Consider the following 22,846-nt stretch of genomic DNA (forward strand, 5'->3'; position numbering starts at 1 on the left):
GTATGCGAGAAGGACCTGCCATGACGTCACAGTCATGTGACCGCGACGTCATCACAGGTCCTGCACTCATACCAACCCTGGGACCGGAAGGTGAGTATATGTTTATTTCTTATTTTAAGTCTGTATACTACAAGGCTCTGTGCTGTATACTCCGTCGCTGTGCAATATACTACGTGGCTGGGCAATATACTACGTGGCCTGTGCTATATACTACGTGTCTGTGCAATATACTACGTGACTGGGCAATATACTACGTGGCTGGGCAATATACTACGTGGCCTGTGCTATATACTACGTGTCTGTGCAATATACTACGTGACTGGGCAATATACTACGTGACTGGGCAATATACTACGTGGACATGCATATTCTAGAATACCCGATGCGTTAGAATCGGGCCACCATCTAGTTTGAAAAATAATATTGTAAATATTTCACTGAATACAATTTCTAAAAATCAGAATCCTCAATTATACTGCCAGCGCTACAATAGAAAGGTTTATATCAAAGCATATTAATGTGCTAAATCGCACCAAGAACCTGTGGCAAGACTGGAAAATTGCTGTTCACAGACACCTCCATTCAATCTCACTGAGTTAGAGCTAGTTTGCAAAGAAGAATGGGCAAAGTGTTGACTCAGGGGCTGAATATAACTGCACGTCACAATTCTCAGATTTCAATTTTTTAAATATTTTTAAAAAACATATTTCCCTTACACGTCACAAACAATTGCTACTTTGTGTTGGTGCATCATATAAAATCCCTATAAAAACATTTATGGGTATAACATGAAAAAAAAAGTGGAAATGCCACAGGTATGTGTAGGTACATTTCCAGCAGTTGGTCAGGTACTGAGTGCAGAGACCCTTAGTTGGCATTGAAACTTAAAGGGAACCTGTCACCCCCAAAATCGAAGGTGAGCTAAGCCCACATGCATCAGGGGCTTATCTATAGCATTCTGTAATGCTGTAGATAAGCCCCTGATGTATCCTGAAAGATGAGAAAAAGAGGTTAGATTATACTCACCCAGGGGCGGGTCCTGCTGCGGTTCTGGTCCGATGGGCGTCGCGGTCCGGTCCGGGGCCTCCTATCTTCTTACGATGACGTCCTCTTCTTGTCTTCACGCTGCGGCTCCGGCTCCGGCGTACTTTGTCTGGCCTGCTGAGGGCAGCGTAAAATACTGCATTGCGCAGGAGCCGTGCCTCTCTGACCTTTCCCGGCATCTGCGCACTGCAGTACTTTGCTCTGTCCTCAACAGGGCAGACAAAGTACGCCTGCGCCGGAGCCGCAGCGTGAAGACCAGAAGAGGACGTCATCGTAAGAAGATAGGAGGCCCCGGACCGGACCGCAGCAGGACCGCCCCTGGGTGAGTATAATCTAACCTCTTTTTCTCATCTTTCAGGATACATCAGGGGCTTATCTACAGCATTACAGAATACTGTAGATAAGGCCCCTGATTTGGGGGTGACAGGTTCTCTTTAAGGGTAGAAGAGTTTAGCAGAACTGCAGGGTTTTTTTTTTTTTTTTAATGATTGATTGAAATATTTATACAGTTTCAATGGATAGCTTTATTAAGTCAAAATATAAAATATACCGAATAAAATAGAATAGAAAATAGTTGTTGATATTGTCTAAAAGCAATGCCAGAGAAGATACAGGGTGCTACATGGACACAATGAAACTTGACAAGTGGTATAACAATACATAAATTGTGTCAGACAAAGGCTATGGTAAACAGCTAGAATTCACAGCTGTATTGAATAAGTAAATAGGAGTTAGTGAGGGGTAACAAATAGCAAACAAGAACAAATTGCAAAATGTAACAACCTAAAGATAAGGATTTAAAGGGGTCCTCCCATCTCCAAGATCCTATTCCAATATGTAGTAGGTGTAATGATAATATTAGTAAATACCTCCAATTAAAAATGTAGTAAAGTTCTTCTGATGCGCTATGTCGCTTACCTCATGTGCATGGCATGTCAGTAGCTTCGATATCTATGGTTACGACCACTCATATAGATACAGTTACTTGCTAGTGGTCGTAACCATGGATACCTAAGCTGCTGCAATGTGCTGCACATGAGGTAAAGGACATTGCGACTCAGAGGAACTATACTACATTTCTAATTGGAGGCGTTTGCTAATATTAATATACCTACTACACATTAGGATAGGATCTTGGAATGACCCTTTAATGACAGATAGCACAAATTAATGCATATGAGGAAGGAGTAAGATAATTCTACAAAATACAGACCGCTTCACTGCAGCTACGGTATGTATTCCAGTTATTGCCATAGCCTTTGGCCAACACACACTTTATGTATTGTTCTATAACTTGATTGTCAGTTTCTTGGTCTCCACGCATCATTGGTCACGTCCTAGATCTTATTAGGCATTACTCTGAGACAATGTCACCCACTATTCTTTATTCTGTACATTTTATAATTTGACTTAAAACTATCATTTTAACATACACGCTGTCATACTTGTAGGTTCTGTAACTGATTATTTACGGCTATTCACACTGGCCCACTGGCTTGCTGCCAACATTTGTAGATTGAATTCATATTCTTTCCTTACCAAGCTCCTCATTTGTATCATCATCCTCTGTTACAAATGGCAATCTCTTCTGCTCGGCCAGTGTCTTAGCTTGGCTCTAAAAGGAAAAGCAGCGGTAGTAGTATTAAATATAAGCAACTAAAAAAATTAAAAATTCAGCATGACGTAACAAAGCACTCAAAAATGAAATTGTTAATATCAAAGAAACTAAATGAAAGGCCATGTACACAGGCTGATAGAGACTGCTGGCCTTTACATTATTTTTTTATCTATTCAAAAATATACACTGTAGATCGGGAAGGGGATTCATTTTAAATCATTTAAAGGAGAAGACCAAAGGCCCGATACATGGTGCAAGATCATACAGTACATATAGTTAGGTCCAAAATATTTGTACAGTGACCGAAACTTCATGATGTGCAGAGCAGCCCTCACAACAAGATTTTCCTGTGTGGGCACCTCCAGCACTATCACAGACATGCCAAGTACAGGCATGGCTGTGATTGGCCGACACACCACATTAGAAAAAAAATAACACGAGAACAAGTGTAGATAAGCAGACAGTTGCAGGCTGCAGCCCTCACCTGTCAGCTTTAGCTTGGCTGGTTATCAAAAATAGAGGCTGTGGTGAGTGAACACTTAGCTAATTTAAATGAATTCAAATCTCCTGGTCCAGATGAATTACATCCTAAGGTACTGAAAGAGTTAGCAGATGAAACTGCAGAACCACACGCCAGAATGTTTGAAAAATCCTGGAGAACAGGAGAAGTTTCAGAAGATTGGTTAAGGGCAAATGCTGTCCCTATTTTCAAAAAAGGAAAGAAGATGGAGCCAGGAAATTACATTTTAGTGAGCCTTACTTCTATTCCAGGAAAGATCTTTGAACAAATTATTAAACAGCATGTACAGCACTGGAAAAAATTAAGAGACCACCACATCAATACCCGGTCATGGGCAACCCAATCACCAGACCTGAACCCCATTGAAAACCTTTGGAATGTAATCAAAAGGATGATGGATAGTCACAGGCCATCAAACAAAGAAGAACTGCTTACATTTTTGTGCCAGAAGCAGTGTGAAAGACTGGTGGAAAGTATGCCAAGAAACATGAAAGCTGTGATTAACAATCATGGTTATTCCACAAAATATTGATTTCTGAACTATCCCCGAGTTAAAACATTAGTATAGTTGTTTCTAAATGATTATGAATTTGTTTTCCTTGCATTATTTGAGGCCTGAAAGCACTGCTTTTTTTTTTTTTTTTTTGACCATTTTTCATTGACAGAAAAAAAAATCCAAAATGTATTGCTTGGAAATTCGGAGACATGTCAGAAGTTTATAGAATAAAAGAACAATTTACATTTTACTCAAATATATACCTATAAAGAGAAAAATCAGAGAAACTGAACATTTTGCAGTGGTCTCTTAATTTTTTCTAGAGATGTATGCAAGTACTTGGATAAGAATATAGTAACAACTAGAGCCAGTATGGGTTTGTACCAAACAAGTCATGCCAGACTAATATAATTTCCTTCTATGATGGAATCACTGACTGGGCGGATCAGGGAAATGCAGTATTATTATTAATTTATTTATATAGCACCATTAATTCCATGGTGCTGTACACTAGACGGGGTTACATCAAAATACAAATATCACTTACAGTAAACAAAACTAACAATGAAAGACTGGTACAGAAGGAAGAGGACCCTGCCCTTGCGGGCTTACATTGTACAGGATTGTGGGGAAGGAGACAGTAGGTCCGGGGTGGCAGTAGCTCTAATGGTGTTGAGGTGGCGTGTGGTGATTACAGCTTGTAAGCTTCTTTGAAGAGATAAGTTTTCAGATTTCGTTTGAAGGATCCAAATGTGATGGATAACCGGACGTGTTGGGGTACAGAATTCCAGATGATGGGGGATATTCAGGAGAAGTCTTGGAGGCGATTGGGTGAGGAGCGAATAAGTGTGGAGGAGAGAAGGAAGTCTTGGGAGGATTGGAGATTACGTGAGGGAAGATATTGAGAGATTAGCTCAGAAATATACAGAGGAGAAAGGTTATGGATGGCTTTGTAGGTCATTGTAAGTAGTTTAAACTGGATATGCTGGGAAATTGGAAGCCAGTGAAGGGATTTGCAAAGAGGGGAAGCAGGAGTGTAGCGAGGAGAGAGATTAATTAGTCGGGCAGCAGAGTTAAGGACGGAGGGGTGCGAGAGTGTTAGAAGGTTGGCCACAACCTTCGAGCCGGGAGATTATTAGGGCAGCACAAGCATTTTGGTAGAGTGAGGGTTGAGGAAAGGACGGATTCCAGAAATATTTTTGAGCTTGAGGTGACAGGATGTGGCGAGAGCATGGATGTGCGGTTTCAAGGACAGGGCAGAGTCAAGGGGAAAGTGTGAGTTCATTTATTGTGATAGACAGATCAGGTAGGGAAGGTGTGCGAGATGCAGGAAAGATAATTAGTTCAGATTTGTCCACAGTAGACAGAATGTATCTTGACGTCAGCAAAGCATAGAGTATTTCATACTATCCTTAGTGGAAAAAGAATCAAAGTATGGTATTTACACGGCTAAGGTTAGGTAGATTCATAAATGGCTCAGAAACAAAGCTAGGTGGGATAGCTAACACTAGAAAAGTCAGAGAAAGGATTCAGAAGGATCTAGATAAGCTTGAACAATGGGCAGCGACTAGTGATGAGCGAATATACTCATTACTCGAGATTTCTCGAGCATGCTCGGGGGTCCTCCGAGTATTTTTTAGTGCTCGGAGATTTTTTTTAGCAACCAGGCAACCCCCACATGTACTTATGCTGGCTAACAGATGTAAATCATTCAGCTGCGGAAAGAAAAACAATCTCCCAGCACTAAAAAAATACTCGGAGGACCCCCCCCCCCCCCCGAGCATGCTCGAGAAATCCCGAGTAACGAGTATATTTGCTTATCACTAACAGTGACTAATAGAATTGTATTTAACAGGGGGAAATGCAAGATTCTACATCTGGGCAAGGAAGCAAACATTACATCTTCCGAATGGGAGAAATAGAACTAAGCAACAGCATGTGTCAAAAAGACTTGGGCATACTAATAAATCACAGACTGCACATGAGTCAACAGTGTTATGCAGCAGCAAAGAGACAAGAGAAGCAGAGAGTCAAGATCAAGTGAAATAATTATCCCCCTCTACTCCTCCTAGGTCAGGTTCTGGGCAACACATTTTAAAAAACAAATTGAAAAACTGGGGCAAGTTCAGAGAAGAGCTACCAGGATGGTAGCTGCAAAGATGGACTGCAAAGTATGTCCTATGATGAACGGTTAAAGGATCTGGGAATGCTTTGAAAAAAAAAAAAAGGCTAAGAGGAGATTTACTGTATTTTTCGTACTATAAGATGCACTTTTTCCCAAAAAAATTTGGGAGGAAAATGTGGGGTGCGTCTTATAGACCGAACACAGGCTCACTAGGGTGGTAGCAGCAGTGGTGTAGCAGCGTCCCTTCTTCAGGGACCCGGTGACGGCAGACGTGTGGCAATGCTGAGGCTCAGTGTTGGCGGAGCGAAGTGCATCATTGATTTCCCTGAGTCCATCTTCCTGAAGCCATGGGCAGCCGGAGGCGGCGCGTGCGCAGATTGAGATCTCGGCTGACCTCTCGCGCTTCATTTTCCTGAGGCTGTGGACTTGAGATCTCGGCAGCCCTGGGCTTCAGGAAAATGGCTGCTGGAGGCAGCGTATGTGCAGACTGACATCTCGGCAGCCATTCTCCTGAAGCTGAGGGCCACAGACATCCTTAGGAAGATGGCCGCTGAGAAACCGGTGATGCCCTCGGCTCTGCTTGCCTTGGACACCAGGCCGCGATGTCTCCACATTTCTGCCGCTGGTATCCTGAATCCTGAAGAAGGGACTCTGCCTCACCACCGACACTGGACACGCAGCATCGCCCAAGGACTGCAGCATTGCCCCACTTCTGCCATCGCTGGCTGAGGAAGGAACCATGCCTCCTGTGACCCAGCTCTACCGCAGCCGGCCCTCAGGTAAGATACTTTAAATGCGGACAATAAGACGAACCCCCATCTTATAAAAATCTTTTTTCTGCTATTTTTTTTACCCCAAAATTTGGGGTGCATCTTATGGTCCGATGCATCCTATAGTCTGAAAACCACAATAATATTTGTCTTCAAATATCTGAAGGGATATCACAGTGTAGAGGGATCATCATTCTCATTTCATTTGGAAACACGAGAAACAATGGAATGAAACTGAAATGGAGAGGATACAGACAAGAACATTAGGGGAAAAAAAATTGTTTTACAGTGAGGGTGATCAAGGAGTAGAACAGGCTGCCACGAGAGGTGGTGACGGTGAGTTCTCATTCAATAGAAGTTTTGAAGCAGAGGCTGGTCAGACATTTGTTTGATATGGTTTAGTGAATCCTGCATTGAGCAGGGGGATGGACATGATGACCCTAGAGGTCTCTTCCAACTCTAAGGGTATGTGCACACGTTGCGGATTCTGCTGCGGATTTTTCCGCAGCGGATTTGGAAGATGCGCAGTGCAAAACCACTGCGGTTTTCATCGCGGTTTCTTCTGCGGATTCCTCTGCGGGTTTTCAACTGCACTTTCCTATTGGTGCATGTTGGAAACCACTGTGGATTCCGCAGAAAGAATTGGCATGCTGCGGAAAATAATCCGCTGCGTTTCCGCGCGTTTTTTTCCGCAGCATGTGCACAGCGTTTTTTTTTTCCCATAGGATTACATGGTACTGTAAACTTTGGGAAAACGGCTGCGGATCCGCAGCGTCAAATCCGCTGCGGATCCGCAGCAAAATCCGCAGCGTGTGCACATACCCTAAGGCCGGCGTCACACTAGCGAGTTTTACGGACGTATGAGCGCAGAAAATACGTCCGTAAAATACGCATAACACACGGCCCAATGATTCTCTATGGCCCAGCTCCTATCAGCCATATTTTACGGATCCGTATTATACGGTCTTCTACGGCCGTCGAAAATCGCAGCATGCTGCGTTTGTCACCGTATTGCGCCAAAAAAATCGCCAATGAAAGTCTATGGGGGCGAGAAAAATACGGATTACACACAGACCAGCAGTGTGACTTGCGAGAAATACGCAGCGGTGTTCTATAGAAAAGTCGGTAATTCAATTGCCGGCTTTTTCTTTCTCCTTCACAAACCCGACATGATATGAGACATGGTTTACATACAGTAAACCATCTCATATCCCTTTTTTTTTTTGCATATTCCACACTACTAATGTTAGTAGTGTGTATGTGCAAAATTTGGGCGCTGTAGCTCTAAAAATAAAGGGTTAAATGGCGGAAAAAATTGGCGTGGGCTCCCGCGCAATTTTCTCCGCCAGAGCGGTAAAGCCAGTGACTGAGGGCAGATATTAATAGCCTAGAGAGGGTCCATGGTTATTGGCCCCCCTGGCTAAAAACATCTGCCCCCAGCCACCCCAGAAAAGGCACATCTGGAAGATGCGCCTATTCTGGCACTTGGCAACTCTCTTCCCACTCCCCTGGAGCGGTGGGATATGGGGTAATGAAGGGTTAATGTCACCTTGCTATTGTAAGGTGACATTAAGCCAGATTAATAATGGAGAGGCGTCAATTATGACACCTATCCATTATTAATCCAATAGTACGAAATGGTTAATAAAACACACACACATTATTTTAAAGTATTTTAATGAAATAAAGACACAGGGTGTTTTAATATTTTACTATACTGGTAATCCACCTGAAGACCCTTGTCACCTGAAATAAAGTTAAAAAAAAAAAACAACAAGATCCCATACCTTCCGTCGTTCCGTCAGTCCCACGATGTAAATCCATCTGAAGGGGTTAAATCATTTTACAGCCAGGAGCTGTGCTAATGCAGTGCTCGTGCCTATAAAACCCCGTGGAATGAATGGAAAGCAGGGGAATGTCCTGTAGTTACCTTGAGTCGCGGTGATGCGCCCCCTGCTGGATGTCCTCATGAACTCGAGCCTGGGAAAATTTCTGGCTTAATGTCACCTTACAATAGCAAGGTGACATTAACCCTTCATTACCTCATATCCCACCGCTCCAGGGGAGTGGGAAGAGAGTGGCCAAGTGCCAGAATAGGCGCATCTTCCAGATGTGCCTTTTCTGGGGTGGCTGGGGGCAGATGTTTTTAGCCAGGGAGTGCCAATAACCATGGACCCTCTCTAGGCTATTAATATCTGCCCTCAGTCACTGGCTTTACCGCTCTGGCGGAGAAAATTGCGCGGGAGCCCATGCCAATTTTTTCCGCCATTTAACCCTTTATTTTAACAGCTACAGCGCCCAAATTTTGCACATACACACTACTAACATTAGTAGTGTGGAATATGCAAAAAAAAAAAAAAAAAAGGGATACGAGATGGTTTACTGTATGTAAACCATGTCTCATATCATGTCGGGCTTGTGAAGGAGAAATGAAAAGCTGGCAATTGAATTACCGGCTGTTCTGAAATCTAGCGCTGAATTAAATATAAATACAGTATATATATATATATATATATATATATATATATATATATATATATATATATATATATATATATATATATATATATATATATATACACACACACACACACACACACACACACACATATATATATACACACACACACACACACACTGTATATATGTTTTAGCGAGCATTTGAGCCCATAAATCCATTAGATGTCGGCTTTGGAAGCCTGCGAGAAAATATCGCAGTACGGATTACATACGGAGGATGCCATGCGCAAAATACGCTGACACACCCTGCCTACGGAGGACATACGGATCACTATTTTAGGAACATTTCTGCGTATTACGGCCGTAAAAAAACGTATTTTCATACGCTGAGTGTGACGCCGGCCTAACATTCTTTGACTCTAGGTTTATTTATCACAGGCTCAATGATATAAAATTCTGTGAAGCACCTGTGGGCTCAAGCTGGGGTGTAGCTTCAAAACTTGGGTCACTTGTGGGGAGTTCTCACTGTTTAAGGATATCAGGGGCTCTGCAAACGAGACATGGTGTCCGCCATCTATTCCAGTCAATTTTGCACTACGAAAGTCAAATGGCGCCCCTTCCCTACTGAGCCCTGCTGTGTGCCTGTAGTTTTCAACCACATATGGAGGGGGGGGTGGTATCTGTACTCAAGAGCAAGAGAAATTGAACAACAAATTGTATAGTTTATATTTTCCTGTTACCCTTGTGAAAATGGAAAATTGGGGGCAAAAGGAACAGGTTTGTGGGAAAAATTTAAAATGTAAAACTAAAGAGGTTGATAAACTTATTGAATGTGGTTTGGAGCTCTTTCAGGGGTGTAGTTTTTAAAATGGCATCACTATTGGGTATTTTCTGTCACATAGGCCCCTCAAAGTCACTTGAAATGTGATGTGGAGGAATTTCTAACCTAACTAAAAAAATATCTTTGAAAACGGATGCTTGTGTAAAGTAGATATGTGGTAAATGTTATTTATTAACTATTTTGAGTGGAATAACTTATCTGATTTAAGGGCATAAAAATGTAACGTTTCAAAATTTTCAAATTCTGACAAATTTATATTTTCAGAAATAAAACACAAATCATACGGACCAAAATTTACCAATAACATGAAGTACAACATGTCACAAAAAAAATAAACTCAGAATCACTGGGTTATGTTAAAGAGTTCCAGAGCCATTACCTCACAGTGACACTGGTCAGAATTGGAAAATGAGGATTGGTTATTAACGTACAAAGTGTCTTAGTCCTTATGGAGTTAGAGAGATTTAAATACTACCCCCTTACTCCAATTAGGATGTGAATACCCTCAAATTAAAGCTGAGAGTCTGCACTTTCAGCCCATATTGATTATATAACTATATCTCGAATATTTTATGGTGAAGCGCTAAAATGCCAAAACTTGTGTCACTATCCAAATATTTCTGGACCCGACTGTATATTGTACATACTAAATGGCTGTATGCAATGTAATACAGAACACAAGATGCTCTTTCAATGAGTGGAGGGTGGTTAATAAGCTGAAAACCCTTTCCCTTCACCCCATAATGCCCCTATAACCACAGGGCTTGTGGACAGGGATAGTCTTCATGACAATTCAGTAAGGTGATATCCCACTTTCAAGGACAACCACAAGAATTTAGAATAGCTATGTAAATCACCAAAATCTGTGGAACACAGCTTAAAACTATCTGACAAACTCTTCTACGTTCTATGTCCTTTAAACCCCTTTATGAGCAGAGTACAGTACCAGGATTTTCTCAGTGTTTCGTGAAATAATGGATTCACAAGCTGGGGATCCTCTTGGCTCACAGTCCATTTCACGAAAGGTAAAAAATGCTGAATCTGAAAATAAATTATATAAAGAAATAAAGACAGTACTCAGTAATGGAGAAAAATGTACATGCATATACTGTATGAAGCATCACACACGCTTATAAAAATGTAGCAACAAAACCCAGTCCCATTAAATAAAAACACTGGACTACCAACTTGGAAGAAATGGCCGTGATGCTTTATTTGGGGTTACTTAAATGATAAAATTGAAGTTACCACAGCTAAACTGCTGACCTTTATTTGACCCCAAATCAGCTATTACAGTACAATGTGTAAAAACGACATGTTTCATTGCGGGGGAGGGGCTTGGGGCTTCCATTAGAATCATAGAGAGGCAGAATTGGAAGGGACCTCAAGGGTCATCGTGTCCAACCCCCTACTCAATGCAGGATTCACCAAATCATATCACACAGAGGTACTAGTATCTTATCTCCCTCTACAGTTCAGGACTTGGTAAAGTCATAATACAACCATGTAAGGGCAGAATCAGCTTTTACAAAGTTCTAATAGCGACGCTGCAGCGATACAGACAACGATGCTGATCGCTGCAGCGCCGCTGTTTAGTCGCTGTGTGGTCGCTGGAGAGCTGTCACACAGACCGCTCTCCAGCGACCAACGATGCTGAGGTCCCCTGGTAACCTGGGTAAACATCGGGTTACTAAGCGCAGGGCCGCGCTTAGTAACCCGATGTTTACCCTGGTTACCAGTGTAAAATGTAAAATAACAAACAGTACATACTTACATTCGCGTCTCCCGGTGTCCGCTTCCTGCACAGACTGAGCGCCGGCCCTAACAGCAGAGCGGTGACGTCACCGCTGTGCTTTCACTTTCACTTTACGGCGCTCAGTCAGTGTGGGAAGCGGACGCCGGGGGACGCGAAGGTGAGTATGTACTGTTTGTTTTTTTTACATTTTACACTGGTAACCAGGGTAAACATCGGGTTACTAAGCGCGGCCCTGCGCTTAGTAACCCGATGTTTACCCTGGTTACCAGTGAAGACATCGCTGAATCCGTGTCACACACACCGATTCAGCGATGTCAGCGGGACCTCAACGACCAAAAAAAGGTCCAGGCCATTCCGACACAACCAGCGATCTCGCAGCAGGGGCCGGGTCGCTGGTACGTGTCACACATAGCGAGATCGCTACTGAGGTCGCTGTTGCGTCACAAAACTTGTGACTCAGCAGCGATCTCGCTAGCGATCTCGCTATGTGAGACGGGGCCTTAAGGCCTCTAAATATTTTATCACTTCACGTGCTCTGGAAAAATCTATCAGTGCTGTAGACATTTTAGTTCTGATTCACTCTCACATTGGGGCAAAATTGTGCATGTAACTCAGGGCTGGATGTAACCCCAGAGTCATGTAGCAAATACTTAAAGGGGATGAGCAGGTGTCGGGAAAGGTCAGAGAGGCCCAGCGCCTGCGCCCTGCAGTACTTTGCTCGGCCCTCAACAGGAGGAGCCGCAGCAGGAAGACAAGAAGAGGACGTAATCGTATGAAGAAAGGAGGCACCACTGCCGTAGTGTCAACAGCTCATATCACCGCTGCAACCAATTAGTTAGCACTGATATGCCTGGCGATGTGACGTCACCGCTGCAGCCAATTAGCATTGATATGCCTGGCGATGTGACGTCACCGCTGCAGCCAATTAGCATTGATATGCCTGGCGACGTGACGTCACCGCTGCAGCCAATTAGCATTGATATGCCTGGCGACGTGACGTCACCGCTGCAGCCAATTAGCACTGATATGCCTGGCGATGTGATGTCACCGCTGCAGCCAATTAGCATTGATATGCCTGGCGATGTGACGTCACCGCTGCAGCCAATTAGCATTGATATGCCTGGCGATGTGACGTCAGCGCTGCAGCCAATTAGCATTGATATGCCTGGCGATATGACGTCACCGCTGCAGCCAATTAGTTAGCATTGATATGCCTGGCGATGTGACGTCACCGCTGCAGCCAATTAGTTAGCATTGATATGCCTGGCGATGTGACGTCACCGCTGCAGCCAATTAGCATTGATATGCCTGGCGATGTGACGTCACCGCTGCAGCCAATTAGCATTGATATGCCTGGCGATGTGACGTCACCGCTGCAGCCAATTAGCATTGATATGCCTGGCGATGTGACGTCACCGCTGCAGCCAATTAGCACTGATATGCCTGGCGATGTGACGTCACCGCTGCTGCCAAAACACCAATACAGCGACGAGGAGCCATCACAGGAGAACAAAAGAGTAAGTAATATCGGTCTTTGATATTTTACATTACAGGAATCATTTGCGGCACACTTTTGTAAAAACTCCTGTTAGTGGGCCTTTACATGGAGAAGTGATAGATATCAGCTGTCAGAAAATATCCTTAATATGGGGTTAAATTGTGCAAACCTCCTATTGGGGTACAGTAAGGTCCCACAGATTGCCATTTCATACAGCTTGGTGTGGTATAAAGCTGTATCGCACAGTGTGCTTGACCCTTACTGTGAAAGTACTGAGCTCTTCTAACGCTTTCACTGCGTCAGACGTAGAAATTGGGAAAATGTCCTACCATGTTAAAAATAGAAAGAAAAAAAAAAAAGTATAGGGCGGTATTTGCTGGATGCTTCTTTATGGAATAGTGCAGTAGTACTTTATGACAGCGCAGTAGAGGTTAAAAAGTCAATCTGCTTAAGACTGAGATCAGCCATAAAATACTGAGGATCTTAAACTAAGGAGCCTTACTTAGAACCAGACACCAAGGCCGGAAACAGAGGACATAAAATGAAATGAGATATTTTATGATTTGTTTCACAAGGTCATGGATCACATGTAAACTCAATGTTCTTTGGCTCATATAATCAGATTTGCAGATCAGTCTGAAGGATGATTTCCTTCCTCCTATTAGTTATTAGCCATAACTGTGGGCTTGACCGGCACAATATCCTTGTCACTACACCAGTGCTGAATAATGTTTAGCTCTTCTTGTATGTACTCTAGCTACCAAGCAATATACTGACCAAATACTGAACAATTATCGTGAATGAGCGTCCATCAAAGCATTCACACACCACGATTAAGGCACTTCGGTGAAACACATCAGCTTCTATACATTATATATATATATACACACACACACACACACACACACACACACACACACACACACACACACACACACACACACACACACACACACACACACACACACACCATCCTCTTAGGTGGCCAGTTTTTATATTTCTTATGTTGAGTCAAAAAAAGGCGATTTTTAATTCCAACCGGATCATCAATTTATATAGTGGATATTTGCCACTGGAGGACCTCCATCTTAGATTTCTTTCCACGTCCTGGACTGGGACGACTCCGTGCGGCTTCACCTGATACAGCCAGGTGCTTCTGGATGTGACGAGACGACTTATAATCCCTTTCCCTTCTTTGAATACTGTATTATTCAATGAGGTACTACGGACAATTTTTTTTTTTTTTAAATGATACCTTGAGATCTGTGATCCGATGTCTTATTCTAGAGAAATCCATGCTTGTCTTATATGTAAACGAGCTGTTAAGATCTATGGGCCGGACACAGATCTCCCTGATAATCTGCCTCCAGAGATCAGGGCTTAAGGTTCCGTCACACTAAACGATATCGCTAGCGATCCGTGACGTTGCAGCGTCCTGGATAGCGATATCGTTGTGTTTGACACGCAGCAGCGATCAGGATCCTGCTGAGATATCGCTGGTCATTGATTAAAGTTCAGAACTTTATTTGGTCGTCAGATCGCCGTGTATCGTTGTGTTTGACAGCAAAAGCAACGATACCAGCGATGTTTTACAATGGTAACCAGGGTAAATATCGGGTTACTAAGCGCAGGGCCGCGCTTAGTAACCTGATGTTTACCCTGGTTACCAGTGTAAAATGTAAAAAAACAAACACTACATACTCACCCTCTGATGTCTGTCACACGTCCCTCGCCATCCGCTTCCTGCACTGACTGAGCGCCGGCCGCAAAGTGAAAGTACAGCACAGCGGTGACGTCACTGCTCTGCTGTTAGGGCCGGCGCTCAGTCAGTGCAGGAAGCGGACGCCGGGGGACGCGAAGGTGAGTATGTAGTGTTTGTTTTTTTACATTTTACACTGGTAACCAGGGTAAACATCGGGTTACTAAGCGCGGCCCTGCGCTTAGCAACCCGATGTTTACCCTGGTTACCCGGGGACCTCGGCATCGTTGATCGCTGGAGAGCTGTCTGTGTGACAGCTCTCCAGCGACCAAACAGCGACGCTGCAGCGATCGGCATCGTTGTCTGTATCGCTGCAGCGTCGCTTAGTGTGACGGTACCTTTACTCACACCAGGGTATAACGAGTGTTGTGCAATGTTTCATCAGGTAGTACTCAGCCCAGTGTTTTTCTACGGGGCACACCAGACCTACAATTTTTTTTTCTAAGGCTGATTCAGCATAAGAATACAATTGCAGCATGCAGCGAATATCGGTTCACATGCACACATACAAGTCAATGGGTGCATGTGAAACTGGACTGCACTCAGATATAATCCAAGTGCAGTGCGATTACCACGGACACAGAAATGGAGAAATTACTTTTTCTGTCTCCTGCCCACCTGCGCTGCGATTTTCGCATGCAAGAGGATCGGAGTACAGTGCACTGACACTCTGACCAAACTCTATTTGATTCTAGAGTATTTGCATAATCGGCCCAATTCCACAATGAGTTTTTGACACTGCATATTGTTGCTGCACAAACAACAAAGTGGGTGGTATTTGTAGAAGACTCATGCCTTTTTCTTTTTTTAAAGCTACGCAAATTTGTGTCTTTGAAACGCGCAACATGTAAATTTGATTTACTAAAAAGAGTGTAGAAATTCTCACAGAATGACTTTATATGTGAAAAATGCATGCCTTTTTAGGGTATGTGCACACGTTGCAGATTTGCCTGCGGATTTTCCAGCACTAAATCCGCAGCTCTTGGCAGAAAACGCAGATGCGTTTTTGATGCGCTTTCTGAGCGGATTTGTATGCGTTTTATATTATTGAACAAAAAAAAAAAAAAAGATTTATGATGTCATGTCTTGTCCAACCTCCTCTTTTACATTTGTCCAACCCACACTCCATTACACACATAGACAGACAGACAGATAGATAGATATATGGATAGTTAGGCTACTTTCACACATCAGGTTTTTGCCGTCAGGCATAATCTGGCGAGTTTTGAAAAAAAAAACGGATCAGTTTTTTTTTTTCGCCGGATCCGTTTATTTCTCATAGAGTTGTATTAGCGCCTGATGGCCACACGTTTCATCCGTTTTTTGATGGATCCATCAAAAGAAACTGTTTCCGGCGGACGGAGAAAACGTACAGAGGAAAGTTTTTTCTGTCCGGCAAAAAAACGCGCAGCGACGGATCCGGCGAAAAACGTATGAAACTGAGATGTGAAATGATGAATCCGGCCTCCGAATCCGGTTTTTCATGCATTTTTTCCATTGAAATCATGCACATTTTCCGTCAATAAGATGTCTATTCATTATTAATCCTAGAGTAGTGAAAGAGTTAGAAGAAAAAAAAAAAAAAAAAAGACACCAACAGAAAAAAGTATTTCAATATTCTTAATTTCACCATACTTGCCATACTCGATCGCCTGTAAAAAAATTAAAAATAATAAACTGTATACTCCCTGTCTGACGCAGTCCAATTAATGACGAGTGTCCCACGACGATCTCCCCTATAGAACAGTGACATTGGGTGATGTCACTGCTCTATAGACCTCCAGTGACACACTGACAGGAGACAATGGCTCCTGCGGTGCATCACTGAAGAGGTTTACCTTAGTTCAGCGTCTCACTTTATTGCATTGCTGAGTGGGAACTTTCTCACACAGCAGTGCCACAAGTGAGACTAGGGACTACAGTGGCGGAGGAATACAGTGCGGAAGGATACCTTCCGTCATTGTGTTCCTGGAGCCTCTGGAGAGCGGTCGCATCAGCTGATGCTGCTGCTCTCCACGGGAGATCATCGTGGGACACTCGTTTTAATTGGATTTCTGCGGATCAGGGAGTATAGTGTTTGTTTATTTTAATATTTTTTTTTTACAGGTGACACTGGCTTCGGGGATCAAAGTGACAAGTGACGGAGAGTATGTACTCTGTTATATGTACTGTATGTTGCATGTATGTAGTATGTTGCATGTATGTAGTATGTTGCATGTATGTAGTATGTTGCATGTATGTAGTATGTTTGTTGTTTTTTTTTTATACATTCAACACATTAGCCGGATGATGGGACTACTACTGTCCCATCATTGGCTAATGTGTCAATCACTGTCACTGTAGCAGGCATAGCCGGATGGGACGACTTGTAGTCCCATTGGACGATGCCCGCGCGTGCACACACACACACACACACACACACACACACACAGTGCCACACACACCCGGACAGCCGGCAGACCACCCGGACAGGCCGCAGACCCGGCACGGAGAGCCCGCAGACCATCTGGACAGCCCGCAGACCATCCGGACAGCCCGCAGACCCAGTACGGAGAGCCCGCAGACTCCCGGACAGGTTGCAGACCACCCAGACAGCCCGCAGACCACCCGGACAGCCCGCAGACCCGGCACGGAGAGCCTGCAGACCCCCAGACAGGCCGCAGACCACCTGGACAGCCCGCAGACCCGGCACAGAGAGCCCGCAGACCCCCGGACAGGCCGCAGACCACCCAGACAGCCCGCAGACCACCCGGACAGCCCGCAGACCACCCAGACAGCCCGCAGACCACCCGGACAGCCCGCAGACCACCCGGACAGCCCGCAGACCACCCGGACAGCCCGCAGACCCGGCACAGAGAGCTCGCAGACCCCGCCTACACACACACAGTCACCGCCGACACTCCGCCCACACTCTTCCCCCCCTCCCGAACTGCAGCGTTTCCTTAGCTAAAACCGCATATCTTTTTTACATCTGCGGTTTAGCTGCGGAAGTGCCCGACTCAATACAAGTCTATGGGTGCAGAAACGCTGCAGTTCCGCACAAAGAATTGACATGCTGCTGAAAAAACGCTGCGTTTCCGCGCTTTTTTTCCCTAGCATGTGCACAGCGGATTTGGTTTTCCATAGGTTTACATGGTACTGTAGACCGCATGGAAAACTGCTGCAGATCTGCGGTAAAAACCGCAATGTGTGAACATGGTCTTAGTAAGTTTCTGCAGAAGAAACGCACAAAAAACATATGTAAGCCACACATCACCTGACTGTATCAGTAAAGTATTGTCAAAAGCAAAATACCCAGAAGAATAATAATAATAATAATAATAATAATCATCATTTTTATTTATATAGCACCAACATATTCCGCAACACTTTGCAATTAAGCGGGGACATGTACAGACAATAAATTCAATACAAGTTAAGACAATTTAAACAGTGACATTAGGAGTGAGGTCCCTGCTCGCAAGCTTACAATCTACAAGGAAATGGGGGGACACAATAGGTGAAAAGTGCTTGTTATTTCAGGTCTGGCAATTATAGTAAATAGGGATTTTCATATAAAGCTGCATGATCCGGTCATCAGCCCGTGTGTTTAAGTGCAATAGTCAAGTATCAAGTGCAGTTATCATGTGCATGGAGGGTGTGGAGACAGATGAATAGTAGGGTGCAGATTCAGAATAATATTTGGAAGGAGGGAACAGGGCAAAGTTAGTTTACTGAGTAGTTGGTGTGGTAGGCTTGTTTGAAGAGATGGGTTTTCAAAGCGCGCTTGAATAAGTCGGGGCTAGGTATCAGCCTGATCGTCTGGAGAAGTCCATTCCAGACAGCTGGCGCAGCAGGAGAGAAGTCTTGGAGACGGAGGTGCGAGGTTCGGATTACAGGGGATGTTAGTCTTAGGTCATTTGTAGAATGGAGGGCACGTGTAGGGCGATATACAGAGATGAGATATAAGGCGGTGCAGAACTGTGGAGAGCTTTGTGGGTGAGAGAGAGGAGTTTATACTGGACTCTGTAGCGAATGGGTAGCCAGTGTAATGACTGGCACAAGATGGAGGCATCGGTGAAGCGGCTGGACAGAGATATGACCCTGACTGCCACATTCAGGGTATGTGCATACGTCCGGATTTCTTCAGGAATTTTTGCGGTTTTTTTTGCGGAATTCCCCGATAAAAACACAATAATTCTGCACAAAAACGCTTAAATTATGCATCCTATCATTTAGAATGCATTCCGCATTTTTTGTGCAAATTTTGCGTTTTTTTCCGCAAAAAAAACGGAATCCGCAAAAAGAAGCAACATGTTAATTCTTTTTGCGGATTTTTTGTGGATTTCCCATGATTTTGGAGTGTCAGGAGGATATTCGCAAAAAATCCGCCAAAAAAAAAAAAAAAAAAAAAAAAAAAAAATCGCCTAAAATTCCGCAAAAAAACATGCAAAAAAAAAAAAAAAAAATTGCGGATTTCTGGCAGAAATGTCCGGATTTTGTCAGGAAAATTTCTGCAAGAAATCCTGACGTGTGCACATACCCTTAAGAAGGATTGGAGAGGAGAAAGTTTGGTAAGAAGATCGATCAGAAGAGAGTTGCAGTAGTCCAGACGAGAATGAATAAGAGCGACAGTAAGAGTCTTAGCAGTTTCAAAGGTGAGAAAAGGTCGGATTCTGGAGATGTTTTTAAGATGCAGGTGACAAAAGCGAGTAAGTGATCAGATATAGGGAGTAAAGGAAAGTTCGGTGTCGAATATGACCCCAAGACAGCGGGCATGCTGCTTGGGAGTTATGGTTGAACCCTCCAGGGTTATTTCGATGTTAGGTAGAGTGAGGTTAGTAGAAGGGAGAAACAAGAAGTTCAGTTTTGGAGAGATTTAGTTTCAGATAGAGGGAGGACATGATGTTAGAGACAGGAGACAGACCCTTGGTATTTTGAATTAGGGTAGGGGTGATGTCAGGGGAAGAAGTGTATAATTGGGTGTCGTCAGCATAGAGATGATACTGGAACCCAAATCTGCTGATTGTTTGTCCAATAGGGGCAGTGTATAGAGAGTAGAGGAGGCGGCCTAGGACTGAGCCCTGCGGAACCCTACATACATGGTCAAAATTGTTGGTACCCCTTGTTTAATGATAGAAAAACCCACAATAGTCACAGAAATAACTTGAATCTGACAAACGTAATAATAAAAAATAAAAAAAATCTATGAAAATGAACAAATGAAAGTCAGACATTGCTTTTTCAACCATGCTTCCACAGAATTTAACCCCTTCATGGCCCAGCCTATTTTGGCCTTAATGACCTTGCCGTTTTTTGCAATTCTGACCAGTGTCCCTTTATGAGGTAATAACTCAGGAACGCTTCAACGGATCCTAGCGATTCTGAGATTGTTTTTTCGTGACATATTGGGCTTCATGTTAGTGGTAAATTTAGGTCGATAATTTCTGAGTTTATTTGTGAAAAAAACGGAAATTTGGCAAAAAATTTGAAAATTTCGCAATTTTCACATTTTGAATTTTTATTCTGTTAAACCAGAGAGTTATGTGACACAAAATAGTTAATAAATAACGTTTCCCACATGTCTACTTTACATCAGCACAATTTTGGAAACAATTTTTTTTTTTTGCTAGGAAGCTATAAGGGTTAAAATTTGACCAGTGATTTCTCATTTTTACAACAAAATTTACAAAACCATTTTTTTTAGGGACCACCTCACATTTGAAGTCATTTTGAGGGTTCTATATGGCTGAAAATACCCAAAAGTGACACCATTCTAAAAACTGCACCCCTCAAGGTGCTCAAAACCACATTCAAGAAGTTTATTAACCCTTCAGGTGTTTCACAGCAGCAGAAGCAACATGGAAGTAAAAAATGAACTTTAACTTTTTAGTCACAAAAATGATCTTTTAGCAACAATTTTTTTATTTTCCCAAGGGTAAAAGGAGAAACTGGACCAGGGACGTTGTTGTCCAATTTGTCCTGAGTACGCTGATACCTCATATGTGGGGGTAAACCACTGTTTGGGCGCACGGCAGGGCTCGGAAGGGAAGGAGCGCCATTTGACTTTTTGAATGAAAAATTGGCTCCAATCTTTAGCGGACACCATGTCGCGTTTGGAGAGCCCCCGTGTGCCTAAACATTGGAGCTCCCCCACAAGTGACCACATTTTGGAAACTAGACCCCCCAAGGAACTTATCTAGAAGCATAGTGAGCACTTTAAACCCCCAGGTGCTTCACAAATTGATCCGTAAAAATGAAAAAGTACTTTTTTTTCACACAAAATTTCTTTTAGCCTCAATTCTTTCATTTTCACATGGGCAACAGGATAAAATGGATCCTAAAATTTGTTGGGCAATTTCTCCTGAGTATGCCGATACCTCATATGTGGGGGTAAACCACTGTTTGGGTGCACGGCAAGGCTCGGAAGGGGAGGCATGCCATTTGACTTTTTGAATGGAAAATTAGCTCCAATCGTTAGCGGACACCATGTCGCGTTTGGAGAGCCCCTGTGTGCCTAAACATTGGAGCTCCCCTACAAGTGACCCCATTTTGGAAACTAGACCCCCCAAGGAACTTATCTAGATGCATAGTGAGCACTTATAACCCCCAGGTGCATCACAGAAGTTTATAACGCAGAGCCGTGAAAATAAAAAATAATTTTTCTTTCCTCAAAAATGATTTTTAGCCCAGAATTTTTTATTTTCCCAAGGGTAATAGGAGAAATTGGACCCCAAATGTTGTTATCCAGTTTGTCCTGAGTACGATGATACCCCATATGTGGGGGTAAACCACTGTTTGGGCGCACGGCAGGGCTCGGAAGGGAAGGCACGCCATTTGGCTTTTTGAATGGAAAATTAGCTCCAATCATTAGCGGACACCATGTCGCGTTTGGAGAGCCCCTGTGTGCCTAAACATTGGAGCTCCCGCACAAGTGACCCCATTTTGGAAACTAGACCTCCCAAGGAACTAATCTAGATGTGTGGTGAGCACTTTGAACCCCCCCAAGTGCTTCACAGAAGTTTATAATGCAGAGCCATGAAAATAAAAAATAATTTTTCTTTTCTCAAAAATGATTTTTTAGCCCACAATTTTTTATTTTCCCAAGGGTAACAGGAGAAATTGGACCCCAAAAGTTGTTGTCCAGTTTCTCCTGAGTACGCTGATACCCCATATGTGGGGGTAAACCACTGTTTTGGCACACGTCGGGGTTCGGAAGGGAAGTAGTGATGTTTTGAAATGCAGACTTTGATGGAATGCTCTGCGGGCATCAGGTTGCGTTTGCAGAGCCCCTGATGTGCCTAAACAGTAGGAACTCACCACAAGTGACCCCATTTTGGAAACTAGACCCCCCAAGGAACTTATCTAGATGTGTGGTGAGCACGTTCAACCCCCAAGTGCTTCACAGAAGTTTACAACGCAGAGCCGTGAAAATAAAAAATCATTTTTCTTTCCTCAAAAAAGATGTTTTAGCAAGCAATTTTTTATTTTCACAAGGGTAACAGGAGAATTTGGACCCCAATATTTGTTGCCCCGTTTGTTGTGAGTACGCTGATACCCCATATGTGGGTGTAAACCACTGTTTGGGCACACGTCAGGGCTCAGAAGGGGTGACATTTGAAATGCAGACTTTGATGGAATGGTCTGCGGGCGTCACATTGCATTTGCAGAGCCCCTGATGTGCCTAAACAGTAGAAACACCCCACAAGTGACCCCATTTTGGAAACTAGACCCCCGAAGGAACTTATCTAGATGTGTGGTGAGCACTTTCAACCCCCAAGTGCTTCACAGAACTTTATAACGCAGAGCCGTGAAAATAAAAAATAATTGTTCTTTCCTCAAAAATTATGTTTTAGCAAGTAATTTTTTATTTTTGCAAGGGTAACAGGAGAAATTGGACCCCAACAGTTGTTGCCCAGTTTGTCCTGAGTACGCTGGTACCCCAAATGTGGGGGTAAACTACTGTTTGGGCGCACGTCG

The 22,846-nt window shown here is 43.5% G+C and overlaps 1 protein-coding gene across 4 annotated transcripts in view; it reads right to left on the reverse strand.

The window, feature by feature from the left end:
- Positions 1 to 22,846, reverse strand: part of TTC13 (tetratricopeptide repeat domain 13) — a 141,751-nt gene that overhangs the window by 90,452 nt on the left and 28,453 nt on the right. For 3 of the 4 annotated variants that reach the window (XR_013221076.1, XM_077283043.1, XM_077283042.1), the window contains exons 2-3: positions 10,821 to 10,915; positions 2,584 to 2,659 (exon numbers count right to left, since the gene is read on the reverse strand). Coding sequence is in view for 3 of the 4 variants with exons in the window: in XM_077283042.1 (XP_077139157.1) it covers positions 2,584 to 2,659; positions 10,821 to 10,915 (171 nt within the window). In the remaining variant the exon portion in view is untranslated. The remainder of the gene's footprint in view (positions 1 to 2,583; positions 2,660 to 10,820; positions 10,916 to 22,846) is intronic. The other variant, XM_077283044.1, reaches the window with a different exon arrangement.

This window comes from Ranitomeya variabilis, chromosome 2 (assembly GCF_051348905.1).
Source record: "Ranitomeya variabilis isolate aRanVar5 chromosome 2, aRanVar5.hap1, whole genome shotgun sequence".
Lineage (NCBI taxonomy): Eukaryota > Metazoa > Chordata > Amphibia > Anura > Dendrobatidae > Ranitomeya > Ranitomeya variabilis.